The 12,786-nt window shown below is 39.6% G+C and overlaps 1 protein-coding gene across 3 annotated transcripts in view; it reads right to left on the bottom strand.

The window, feature by feature from the left end:
- Positions 1-12,479, bottom strand: part of GLRB (glycine receptor beta) — a 47,308-nt gene extending 34,829 nt beyond the window's left edge. The window contains exons 1-3 of one of the 3 annotated variants that reach the window (XM_062607946.1): positions 12,258-12,479; positions 10,738-10,891; positions 428-534 (exon numbers count right to left, since the gene is read on the bottom strand). In XM_062607946.1, the coding sequence (XP_062463930.1) occupies positions 428-534; positions 10,738-10,859 (229 nt within the window). In that variant the 5' untranslated portion in view covers positions 10,860-10,891; positions 12,258-12,479. Of the gene's footprint in view, positions 1-427; positions 535-10,737; positions 10,892-11,236; positions 11,370-12,257 lie in introns of those variants that run through there. The other 2 variants (XM_062607790.1, XM_062607863.1) reach the window with 2 other exon arrangements.
- Between the last annotated feature and the right edge of the window lie 307 nt (positions 12,480-12,786).

Raw genomic sequence — 12,786 nt, 5'->3', positions numbered from 1 at the left:
CACCAATAGTGAATTTTGATCATATTTTTACAGTTATAAAATACTGAAAATTTGAAATACTACAAAAGTCTAACTAAAATGTAGGGATAAAAAGACATTTAAAAAACTCATTCTATGGAACCTAATTCTAATTTTAAAAAGTCTTTTATAAAATAATAGTAATAGTATTAGTAATAATAATCACATGCTATTATGATCACGAAATCCTAACTTATTACCTTTCAGCTCATAAGGGTAAATATCTTCTGCAGTTTCACACTACCTAGGGGAATTTCCATTAAAAAGAAAAAAAACCCAAACAAACAAAATCTACCAAACAAACTGAAATTTAGGTTGTGAATATTAGCACTGTATAAATTTTCTATGTGTGAAAAGAGCAAAAGTTAAATTCCAAAAATTAAAACAAAGTCTAAAATATCTGACTAACCTTTGAAATTAGGCCTTATCCTGGGATCATAACTGAGCAATAGCCTATTCAAGATATTGCTGGTAGAATTAGCAGGTACTCTTGCAAGGTCTTCAGCTGATTGCTGGCTGTAACAAAAAGTGCATTAGTTACTATTAAGACAGAAACAACTGTGTGCTTAAACTTAAGTAATTTTAAAGTTATGCCATAAATGCCATTTCATGAGCAAAATATGTTCTGTATTTTCAGGTTCCACACTGTGCAGTCTTCTTTTGCCTGTGATGCTTCCATATTTTTCCAGAAACTGGAAAAAATGTGAAAGCTTTCCTATATACGCTTAACTGTAAACGTGGAAGTAAATAAAGCAGAATTCACTAATTGTTCCCTTTCTTTCTAATGTAAGTATCCAGAGGAACATGATTTCTTCATCAGTAGAAAGCATCCACCTGAACTATTTTTAGTGACTGTCAGATTAGGGACATAAGCAAACTGACAGCCACTTTGCGGGCGCCAAGCCACACAGAGGCTATTGGCAGTCTCCTGCTCTCCCACGCCAGCACCAGCTATTCCACTGAGAGCTGGAGCCATTGCAGAATCTCATTGTCAAGTGCTAATGAAAGCTTTGTTACAGAAAAGAAGGCCTTGGACTCCTCTGGTTTGCAGGGGGAATTTAAACATCTCTATTTACCTTGCTGTTATGGTGCTGGGTGTTAAATTAAACCCATCACTGAAATTGAAAAGAACCTTTGACAGGTAAATGTAGCTACAAGAGTAAAACAAAATTGAGCGTAATACAAAGCAATAAGGGTGCATCAGTCCCCACCCCATGTATTTAAGCACCTAGCAGGTGGATAATATCATGTAAATGAACTTGTATGCTGTCTGTAAAACCTCCTCAGTGATGTTTTCCAATTTTGAATCCTGTCTTGTAATCATTTTCCCACCCATTTTACGATTACTCTGCTGACTTTCTGTCATTATAATGTAGTAACCAAAACGCCACGTAAGACAAACACCCCCCAGAGACTTGTCATATGCATTGAGACCATCACCTCTAGCAAACAAATGCATGAATGTATTTTTAAATATGATCCTGTTTATTTCCTAAATGTTTTCCATAATCAGTATCAGCTGCTGTTGCCTCCTTCACCGTGCTTAATTTCTTTTGTTTACATTGTTCTTTCCCCTATCAATGTCTGCTTGACAGACCTACAAGTTAATCTTTATAACATCTTGGTTCACTGCTAGTTTTCTTCTCATCCTTCAGTTACCTTCATGTCCTCTTGGATTTCTGCATTATCTAAACATTCATTGAAGGCTTTCGGAGTTTAAAATGAAAGTTGTATGAATGTATCAGATCTCCTGATTTTAAGATGTCCAATTTATATTCTATGGGATAAAGCTCTAGAAGGCAGGGAGGGAATGCTGATTGATATTCAAGGATCACCCGCTCAAAGCTCGGGAGTGTTGTGTCATAACAAGAAGGAGATGGAGCAAGAAGTCCAGGAGGCTTCCACAGATGGATAAGGAGTTGCTGAGGAAACTTAGAAGGATAAAAGAAGCTTATAGAAGGTGGAAGCGAGGACAGGCAGCCTGGGAAGAATACAGGACATTGTCCATGAAGCTAGGGATCAGGTCTGGAAAGCTAAGACCCAAACAGGATTGAGTCTGGCCAGGGATGTCAAAGATAACAGGAAGGGCTTCTCTAGTCATGTTACAAACATGGATTATACAAAGTTCATGAAATAGTGATGATGGGAATCTGAACCACAAGGATAACATGGACACATAAATTAAATACAGATGCTTCTAAAATGCAATGAGGAAAAGAGGAAAAAAATCTGAGAAATTAAATGATTGAACATCAACATCAAAGAGAAAGCCAAACACAGCTGACAGGTTTATTTGTCTCCTCAAGTAAGAGGAATAAAGCGGTAGTTTTGTGAGATCTGAGTCGCACTGCAGAAGTATGTTAACACAAATATCTGTTCAGGCTGTTTGTTCAAAGGTCACCCATGAATTAGACAAAGGAGACTTACTGCACTGGGAAGACAGTGATGGGAAGAACATGTGGCAGCACTGCTTTCTGGTAAAGAACTTCACAATCATATCTCCTGCAAGTTGTTGGGTAGTGTTTTGAATTTATACAAGTATAATGTGCACATATTTATCCTCATTTATATAAGAACAAAGTGAATTACAATAACATTGTTAGGAGTTGGGAGAAGAAGAGAGAGTCAGTAAATGCTATTTTCTAAAGGTGACTTTGAATGAAGCAACTGGAATAGTTACTGAAAAAAAAAGCTCTGCTGAGTATCAGTTATATTTTTACTTTTACAGCATGCTGTCATTGAACTACCACCATTGAATAGCACTCATGCAACTAAAACATCGTCACAAGGACTGGATTTCCTTCAGAGAACATTGCTGATCAAAATGCCAAAATCAATAAATCATATGTGTTTCGGTGAGTTAAGAGGTTATGCCACTTTCAGAGTGACAGATGAGCAGAATGACTTAAAAAAACAACGAATGGGATTGGTTAGGTGCTTGGGGAAACAGGCTAGGATTATTTATGCCACTAAGACATTTACCCAAAGCCACCACTACACTGCTTAATTGACCATTCTGGAATGAATTAACAATAGGCAAAAGTGTAGACTACAGAAGAGAAAAATAATTTGAGCCAAGACCTCCCTTCCTAAGAAAAGAAGTACTTCAATTTGCTGAAGGCTGTCTGATTCCAGTATAACAACACACACACCAACTGAGAAGTTACCAATTTTTCTTATTTAACCTACAATTTTCACATTTGTGAAAAGCTGACAACTAGCCTAAGATTTCCCTTAGGTTCCCACCAGATGCAGCATGTGTTGTAATTTTAATACATTTATTTCAACTTGTGTTTAACGTATGTGGAGCTGCTGGAAAGTACTAAGAAATGGAGATGCAGTAGCAGTCCTCACAGTAATTGATGAGTTCTAAGAAAGATATGGTGCATGCCAGAGGGAATGGTAACAGAATTCTCACAGGGAATTTAAAAGCAAGTAATTAACAATTATGTTAATTGCCTTTTTTCTGGGTAAAAAAAAAAAAAACAGAAACCAAACAGTATTCTCAAAAAAGCATTCAAAGTGTTCTCACTTCTACAGTGTTCTCAAAAGCCAGAAAGAAAACAAAGTACAGTTAGTCTTTTGGCATAACATCTCTGTGTGATATGACTGGCCTCTCTCCAGTCTTTGGGAGGTTACTTCTGATATCACTGGTCAATAAAAGAATGACTTCAAATTCTGTATTTCATAGGATATGCAGTAAGGTGCCCATTTCCTCTTCTATTGCAGCTCTACACATTTTACCACTGACTTTGACATGATTAACATTTTCAGTTGATGACTATGGATAATTATTTTTCTAATTCACTAATCAAAATCCAGAAGTTCAGATAAGCAGATATGCAAGGCGAAGCATATATTACACTTGGTTTGAAATTTACACAGCTATGTTACATTTGTGTTAAGCAAATGTTTCAGAAGACATTATATCTCTGCAGGTTATCATGACATTTAGTCTCCTGGAGTTCACTGAAGTTACGAGTTGCAGTGCTACAGGAGGATGATGGCAATAAAGACTATATACAATATTCTACACAAATGGGAAGGAGAACCTTTGCTGTTCTATTAATTCACCTAGTGCTCTGATCCCTAGTCTTAGGATCACATTATGCTAAAGAATCTCTAATTTTAAAAAAGAACACGAGTGTATTTTTTTACTTATGGCATGACAATCAGGAAAAAAACAGTCATGTCACAGGGACACTGTAGTCCAGACAGTCAGGTAGCATGCTTGTTCTATTGCTTATGCTTGCTTAGAAAGTGTAGCTTGGATAATCTTAGCATTAAGCTTTGACTTTGCATTGTTCTAGATTATTGTGTGACAGATAAAACTATATATTCCTACTCGCAGTTAGTTATCTCCAGAAAAATCTTCAGCTATATAATGCTGAAAACAACAGATTTTAGTACACTTTATATAATCTATGTGATGGAAACTGACATTTTAGTCATATAATACAGCAGCATATGTATGAGAATGGTAAAAATAAGCTTTGGGAAACACGGTATCTGTTATCTCAGCATATATTGTAAGTATAATCTCCCTGATGTAAACTATCAGTGTTCTTATTTGCAGGCATTTGATTTTTAGAGTGCAATAAGTCAAAGCATAAAAGCAGGTTAACACAAAATGACAAGATACTATATAACTCTCCTTAGTGATCTCTTTGATCTCTAGTATGCTTAATAACTGCATTTTCAAACCATACTGGGTGACACATCTATTACTGGGAAGAATAATTACAATGTTCCCAATGCAAAGTGGTATCACTAATTGCATTAGAACTATGGAACTCTAAGTAACTATTTATGTGTCTTTAGAAGTGCAGTTGACGTCCAAACACCTAAAATTAGATATGAAACTTCGGTATCTAAATTTGGAGGTAATGCACTGTGGAAAACAAAAAGATTCCTTCATAGCAGAAATTGAGATAGAAACCCAGACTGGGCAACCCAAATTGTGAACCCTGAATTGCAGGGCTGAAATATCTCATCTTTCATCTCCTGCCATAGATAGACCAAAGAGCACAGTAGTCTCCTGATGTGGGCATGTATGGAACCTTCCTGAGGCTGGGTGGCGTGAATAGTTCAGTAGTATCACTATTTCAGTTCTTGTCTATCAGAAACCTGTAAGTCCAGCTTTGGTTTCACATTTAACATTGCCAGTGTTAGAAACCTTAGAAGTGTTTATATAGCAAACTGAAGTGCCTTGTTATACCCTAAGCTTTAGAAAAGCAAGCTGATACATCTGCCCACCACAGAGATGACAGCCCCTGAATCAGCAGAACCTGGTTAGTATGGTACTTCATCCACCCTGACTCGTACTGCTCACAGCAAGCTCACAGCAGTGGTTCCACTTATTAAAATTAGCTTTGCCCCTGGCTTAGGCATCTCTGCATCCTACTGAAGTCACCACCTAAGTGACCCTTGTGCATAATGGGTGTCCTGTTGTGTCTCGCTATCACACACAGACACAAAACACAATCAACATCCAGATGTTTAAGCAGAACCATGAACATTTTAAAAATTATTTATTTATCCACATCAGTTCCTTGTCCCAGTCTTTTTTTCCTAATGTAATGTAAGTACTGAGACAATATGTGGATCTTTGTAAAATCTAACAACCTGTATGGTGGTATAAGTGGAGATGCAAGTGGAAAGTGTAAGTGGAGATACATTTTATATAATTTGTCTTTCAAAGATTCATTTGGTGGAGTTGAGAGCAGAACTTAGACTTATGGTTTTCCTTGGGCTTAGGTTTGGGGAGTTTAATTAATCCTGCAGCTCTAACTTTTTTTTTTTTAGTGTGGAGGTTGTAAGTGAAATACAAAGTCTGTAACCCTTCCCCAAGATTGCAGTGTGTCATCGCTTCAGTGTTCAGAATGGAGTAAATGCTGTTCACTGAGACAGTGAATTACTGAACAAGAACCAGCCTACCACACTTAATTACTGTTTTACAAGAGAACTCCAGGTTTGCTTATATATTGTTATCTTTTTACTCTCTAGCACATTCATCCACTCTGAAAACAAATTCCCAAACCCCCTCGAATCTGGCCCTATCTGTCTGGGATCATGGCTTTCCATGAGAGTTACATAATACAGAATAATTGAATCATTGACCAACTGCTGCTACCATGAGGCAAAAGAATTTTTATAGGAACCAGACATGAGCTCTGCAATGTACTTCAGAACCACTGCGAGATGAAACTGCCTCCACAACCGAATTCAAGGTTTTCTGTCAACTTCATTCCATCTTCTCCCACAAATGGTAGCATCCCTCTCATCACACTTACAAATTAAATGTCCACATACTATCAACAGTGCCTTCTACAAAATGGGATGAAGACAGAGATGATTCCACTTTCCCACCATTTACATTTTGGGGTTGATCACATATTACAGATAGAGAGGCCACGTATAACCAAATGCTTGATAAAAAAAGAAGCCCTTGACTATGGGAAGGTGGAGAGGATTCTCTTTGAACTTCTACTTTAGTCTTTATGGGAAGAATGTGGCAGAAGCTGAAAGTTAACCAAGATAAATTTTAGGACAGACTTTCAAACAACTTCGTTTTTTCTCCAGTTCCACTGTCTTTCGTTGTTACTTTTTAAAAGAAGCTGTTTATTGAACGTTTGCATTTGTGACCTTTCTATACCTCTGCCCCGGCAGATGGCACAAGCCATGTTTTCTGGAGGGCTTAGAGGGCCATTTCACAGTTTCTGAAGTAGCTGATACTCTTCATTGAATACAAGCCAAAATATGATCTGTACTCCAGCTTGATGGGTAAAAAAGTATATCTAGATATCATGCGGTATTTAGTTAATCATCTACATGGATATAAATCTCCATGTGGACAAACGCTCAAAGATGAGAACGGACAAGAAGGGACACTATTTTAAAAGCAGAGCCTTGGTATCCAGACAAAAGAATGAGATTTAGTGATACAGGTTATCCTGCTTGGCATTGTCATAGTATTAGAGATACCCTGGGATCTTCAGAAATTAACACTGTGCAAGTGGACAGCTGAGTCATAGTAAAACTACAATTAATAGGGATAGTTGTGATTATGGGCACAGTCAACTGATTTTGTTAGCTGTTGTTCGAACCTCTTACATCTCTGTGTCTTCTAACCAAACTTCCCTTTACTTACAATTTAATTTGCCTAGAGATCTTGCAAGTATTTTTTGAGTAGAGACCTTCTGGGCTACTAAGGATTTTGGGGATAACATCATAAAACAACTGAAGCATTTACTATGATGTAACAAAAGGAAAAATGTTTACCAGCAGTGCTCTTAGAAACATGCACAGCTAAATGTCCAACATGTTTACCAGAAACAGGTATCATGAGGAATTATGAAAAGTTAATAAGAAGTAACAGTGGGTGGGTAGTCTATGATCAAGTGACTAAATCCATTTGTCTTATGAAATCATCTGTATTCAGTATAGTGAATTTCAAAACAAGCTTTGTAAACAGAAGACTGCAATCCACAAAATTCTTTGTTATTTTCCTGAAGAGGTAGACCTGTTTTCTTTATATGCATATTATATATATTTTCCATGGAGACAAGAGAAGTGTTACACTAAAGCTTCATATTTTATTGCACTAACCATCTGTGGAAGACAGCTTCTCAGACTTACACTGCAGACCTCCCTATTATGGGATTTTAGGCCTAATATATCAATCTCTTTGTTAATCAACTAACATTCAGGACTCAGACGTTAAGTACAATTATGTTTCATTTGGAAAGCCTGAGATAAGAAGGAAAATTATCTGAATGTAAGATATTAAATCTTACATCTGTTCTGAGCAAGCATTAAATCAAAGTAAGAATCAAGTGCTTGAGCATCAACTTCATGAAACCCCTCAATAATAAGCTGAGAAAAACAGTTTCAGAAATAAATGAAGCTATCAAGCCAAAATCACACAATGCACTGAGAAGTACAGTATTATGAATAATCGCAAGAGGTTTTGCTCTAAGATACCAAATAGAATTTCCCTAATTGAAGGAAGAAAATATCTATCTATGAGACAATAATGAACTTTTAATGGGGTTTCTAATCAGCTTGTTTTCATCTTATTCTAATAGTAGTTAATTTCATGCCAGGGGGAACATTTGGTGAAAGGCTTGTATTCTGAAGTGCCATAAAAGGAAAAGTTCAAGTATGCTCGGTTTCCATACAAACAAATTTATTCTGAAGTCCCAAACCAGTCTTATAACCATTTCTTAACATCAGACTAAGGAACTCAGGCAGTAACATCAGATTCAGTAAAAATCTTTCCTGGGAAGTTACTTGCATACATTTGAATTTCATTATAAAGTTTGTAAAGAGTATATTTTTTCCTTATATAATTACAGGTGTGTTTTTTTGTGCTCTTGACGAGGTAAAATTTAGCTTATCGTAAGTTTTAAGGAAATAGAAGGCAATAATTTGTTACAATTAAGCTTTAAATTTTATTGCACCAGTAACCAAAGCAAATTAAAGGCAGATTAAGATTTTAACTTCTAAATATGTGTTTTCATTAGGAAGTTGACCCATTCAATTTTATAAATAATGCAAAATCCTATTTATTGTCCTTTAGACATATACAATGCATTCTTCTAAAAGATTTCTTTCATGCTTTGCTAGTAAATTTTTCATTCAACCACTTCCTTTAAGATCATTTTTTGTCAACCCCCATGGTGTCACTTCATTCCCAGTCCATTGCATTTTGTTTTGGTTTGTTTCTGAGGAAAGAGTCCTTACTACTTTTTTCCACTGAAAAAAATACATATTAAGAGCAGGCAGACTATTGTATAATGCAGAGTGTCACCAAGTCAAGAAGTTTTGTGGAAGACTTAAAAATGTGCTGATGATTGAAAGTTTGCCATTGATAGCCTGAGTTAAGAGGGCATTATTTTCTCTGCAAGACAGAACTGATTTTCACTGCTCATTCACATGAGATGTCTTCTAGATGCCAGCCACAAAAATAGCAGTCCCACAGTCCTGCTATTACAAGTGGTTGTCTCTCAAACTGTGAACTTCAGCCAAGTAAGATACAGGCAACCTTTTCATTATTCAGAAAATCCAACAGGGCTTATTGCTAGGGCAATTAATTTCAGCTAGCAATCCTTCACAAGTGATACATCAGACGAATACTGGATTCCACTAATATTTTCACAGAAAGCTTCGACTGGTTGGTATGTAAAAGTAACACATCAGAAATTAGAGCATTTATTCAATGCTTTTCAAGTATATTGGTGACAAATGACATCGTGTTTAATGGTTGTAATGGCAACTGGTGTCCAAAAGCGTAACGTACCTTAAGAGGTGCTTAAGAGAAAAATAAAAATTAAATCCACCCCTTTACAAATAAAAAAATGACATTAATTTTTTAAATTCTAATTAAGACCAAGTCAAGAACATGGTCTGCTGAAGCAGACCATGGAAGACCTGGACTCAGTTCCCAGCTGTGTAAATCACTTTCTGAGGACTTCTGTGCTGTCACCTGTCCTGGGAACTCTGACATTCCTCTCCTAGCTACAAATCCTCATGGTAGCTCAGATCAAAAGCTCATTCAGAACTCAAGTAGTCAAAAGGGACGGAATGGGTAGGGGTCATTGTCGTGATCACATTTTTATCTTAATGTACTTAAATCCAAAGATGGATCTCATTTTTAGGTTTGATATAAAAAAAAAAAAAGAAAATAAAATACTCACTGCTACTAGAAACTTTCTAAAAATTTGGGGTTACAAATAAATATCATTGTCAATATTTAAAAAGAGTGAGAACTTAAAAAAGTATCATTCAGGCATTTCTTCCAGTCTATTCATGTTAAATAGCCAGTCTCATCTTTCACTCTTCTTCTTTTATGGTCAATGAAGAAATGTGCTTTAAATTTGTCTAAACAAATTTTATCATTTCAGGCATAGCTCTCTTCTACGCTTCTTGGCAACTTACTATATTCCATCAATCTTTTCCTTGGATATTTACACCATAACACTATAAAGATCAGCAAGGCTGGCCAAGAAAATGACAAAGAAGGCACTCACAAATTGAACTTTTGCATTGTCCTATAGATCACAACCTAAGACGTGGTATGCATTAGAAAGATGGAGTATTTTTAACACCAAGTAATCATGGGTCTCCAGAATACATTCTCGGTTCAGCTGGCCAACGACAGATTTTAATTTTTGCATTTTTACAGAGACATTGTTCCATAACAGCATGCTTTATAGCAACAATCAATCCACCTCCATAAAAGTTACAGTGCTGTAAATCACTGATGGAAGATGCTGAAGTCCTTAGTTCTATTCAACATGAATTAAGCTCTGCAAGCCTTCTCTTACAGAACTAAGCTAACCAGAAACTGCATTACGACAGTTTTGCATCTTCCTTGCTTTTCCCAGTACACCTGCAACACAATGCCAGGCAGCACAGCACTATGGAACCACACTACTATGACCCCATAAATAGAAAGACACTGGGTTGGATATTCCCCAAAGAAAGTAACTGTTTACTATGGCTTTGATATTTCCTTTTGTTAAAGCAAAGGACCTGCTGCAGCAGAAAAACACTCATTGGGAGAACTTAATCACAATGATGGTCCCATCCCCACCCCAAGTCCCTTTCTTTCAGCAGAAAACATCACCTTCTACTTCAGTTGCCAAGTAATTACCACTGTTAAAAAAATGGCAGGATCACCATCATACAAAAGCATAATAGAAACAAGGCACATACGATGGACATAGGTATTGCTTCTTTTTCCCCTTTCCTTTCTTTGAAGACTTCTCTTTGGAATAGACTTCTTCAACCCATAAGGAGAACGAGATGAAAAAGAAAACTGCTACTAAGAGCTTCATCTTGAAGATTAAGCTTCAGAGAAACCTTCAGTCTGTGGCAAAAGAGAAGAGGTTTATGTTAGTAGTGTTAGATATTCCAGATGGGATCACATACCCCAAAAGGAAGCAAACAAACAAATGCTTTTGTTGTGTTTTGGTTTGGGTTTTTTTTTTTGTTTGATCTTAGTCACCTGGAGAGACACAGTCTGTTGAGGTGCACATGTGATATGGAACCCACACTGGCAATTTTCTGACAGACAAGCTTCCCAAAGTTAAGAGACTGACAGTGAGGAACAGGTTTAAAATGCAAGTTTGCTCCACTTTGTTTAAGAAATAAACATGTTGTCCTTCAAAAGCTGTCTAACAATCCTCAGAAACTTGGAAACTGAATTCCTCACCAAAAATATCCTGTATAAACTGCATTAAAGATGGTTAGTGATCATCTAACAAGGCAGGGAACTGCAAAGCCTCTATGACCTTGCACAGACAAAATAGCAATCATTTCAGTGCTGGCTATGAGAAAGGGTTGCAAATTTCATTTTATATACAGAATCTAAACACAATTTACTACTTTGCACGAAGTGTTCTCGCTGTTGAGCAACTCTGCAAGGGCCTTGCAAAGATAGTGTTAGTAACACAACCCCGATACTGTGCTTTATTGCATTGTATTCAGTTCAACATTTTAACTTCTCACTGGCACAAAGCACGGACCCCAGGGGCCTGGCACTGAGTTTGTGCTCGGCCAGAGACAGCCCCGCTGCTCCTGGTTGCAGACACACAATGCCCAGGCATTTCCCATTTGTTTCCCATCCCACAGGTAATTCCCAGGTATCTGCTTTGCCCAGCAGAGACACCCCAGACGCCTCAGCTGCATTTCCCACTTTTATTTTGCTTAATTTTGTTTAATTCTTTCCAAGGAGCTGCCTCTCCCTCCCTACCCCCACCTCCTGAGGGCACCGGGATGCTTCAGTGTCCCCGGGAGCCGCAGCCCCACACTCCCTGGCAGGTAACGATCGCGGACCTGTCCCCTCCGCCCGCTACGCCTCGCCGGGTTCTTCTCCTCCCCAGCCCGGCCCGAGGCCTCCCACTGACCCCGGCACCACGGCAGGGAGCGGCCTCCGTGCTGCGGGCGCACCTTGGGAACAGCGGGCGGAGGACACGAGAGGGGCTCCCGCAGCGACTGGACGGGTCCGGCGCTCCCCTCAGGGCAGCAACCCCCTCGCCCCGCCGCCGCCCGTCACGGCCCCGCCGCCGCGGTACGGCCGGCGCTGGCCGAGGTGCTGACGGGGCCTCGGATGCGGCCGCCCGGTGGTAATGGGGCTGTCGGGCCGGCCCCTTACTCCTCCGCGGCCCCTTCCCCAGGGAAGACGGGCCCCGCACGCACCCGCAGACCCGCCACCGCCACGGCCCAGCGCTCACCGCCAGACGCTCAGCCGCGGCCTCCCCTTTCCGCCGCGATTACGGCCGATGGCGACCGGGGAACCGGCGGCGGGGCATGTCGCGGCCCCGGCGGAGCGAAAGCGTGGGTACTCCGCTGGCGGAGCGAACCCCTACCTCCGGCGGTGCCCTCCGCGGCCAGTGAGCATGTGCGGCAGCCGCGGAACTCTCCCAGTGAGCATGTCCCGGCAGCCCGCCCATAGACGGGTGCTGGGCGGGAGAGCGGCGGCGGGAGCGGCGGGGTGAGCACAGGGGGTCCGGCTGGGTGCCGATGAGCACACACACACACACCCCAGCCCACCCCCCGGCCCTCCCGTCGCCAGAGGTACCTAATGATCTCCTTCCTTACATCAGTTATTCGGCCTAAATATTGGACAGACAACATCCTACAGCAGAGGAGTCCCACCCTGCCGTTACAGTTCAAAGGCATCATCCCCACGTCTCACATTTTTGTTAGTGACCAAGTCACTGAAAACCATGACCTTTCCAAGTCTTCTTTATCTTCCAGACT

Source organism: Pezoporus occidentalis, unplaced genomic scaffold (assembly GCF_034315485.1).
Source record: "Pezoporus occidentalis ecotype Australia unplaced genomic scaffold, CSIRO_AGI_Poc_V1 ctg1, whole genome shotgun sequence".
Taxonomy (NCBI): domain Eukaryota; kingdom Metazoa; phylum Chordata; class Aves; order Psittaciformes; family Psittacidae; genus Pezoporus; species Pezoporus occidentalis.
Note: the sequence above shows the minus strand (reverse complement) of the source record. Positions and strands in the feature narration are given on the sequence as shown.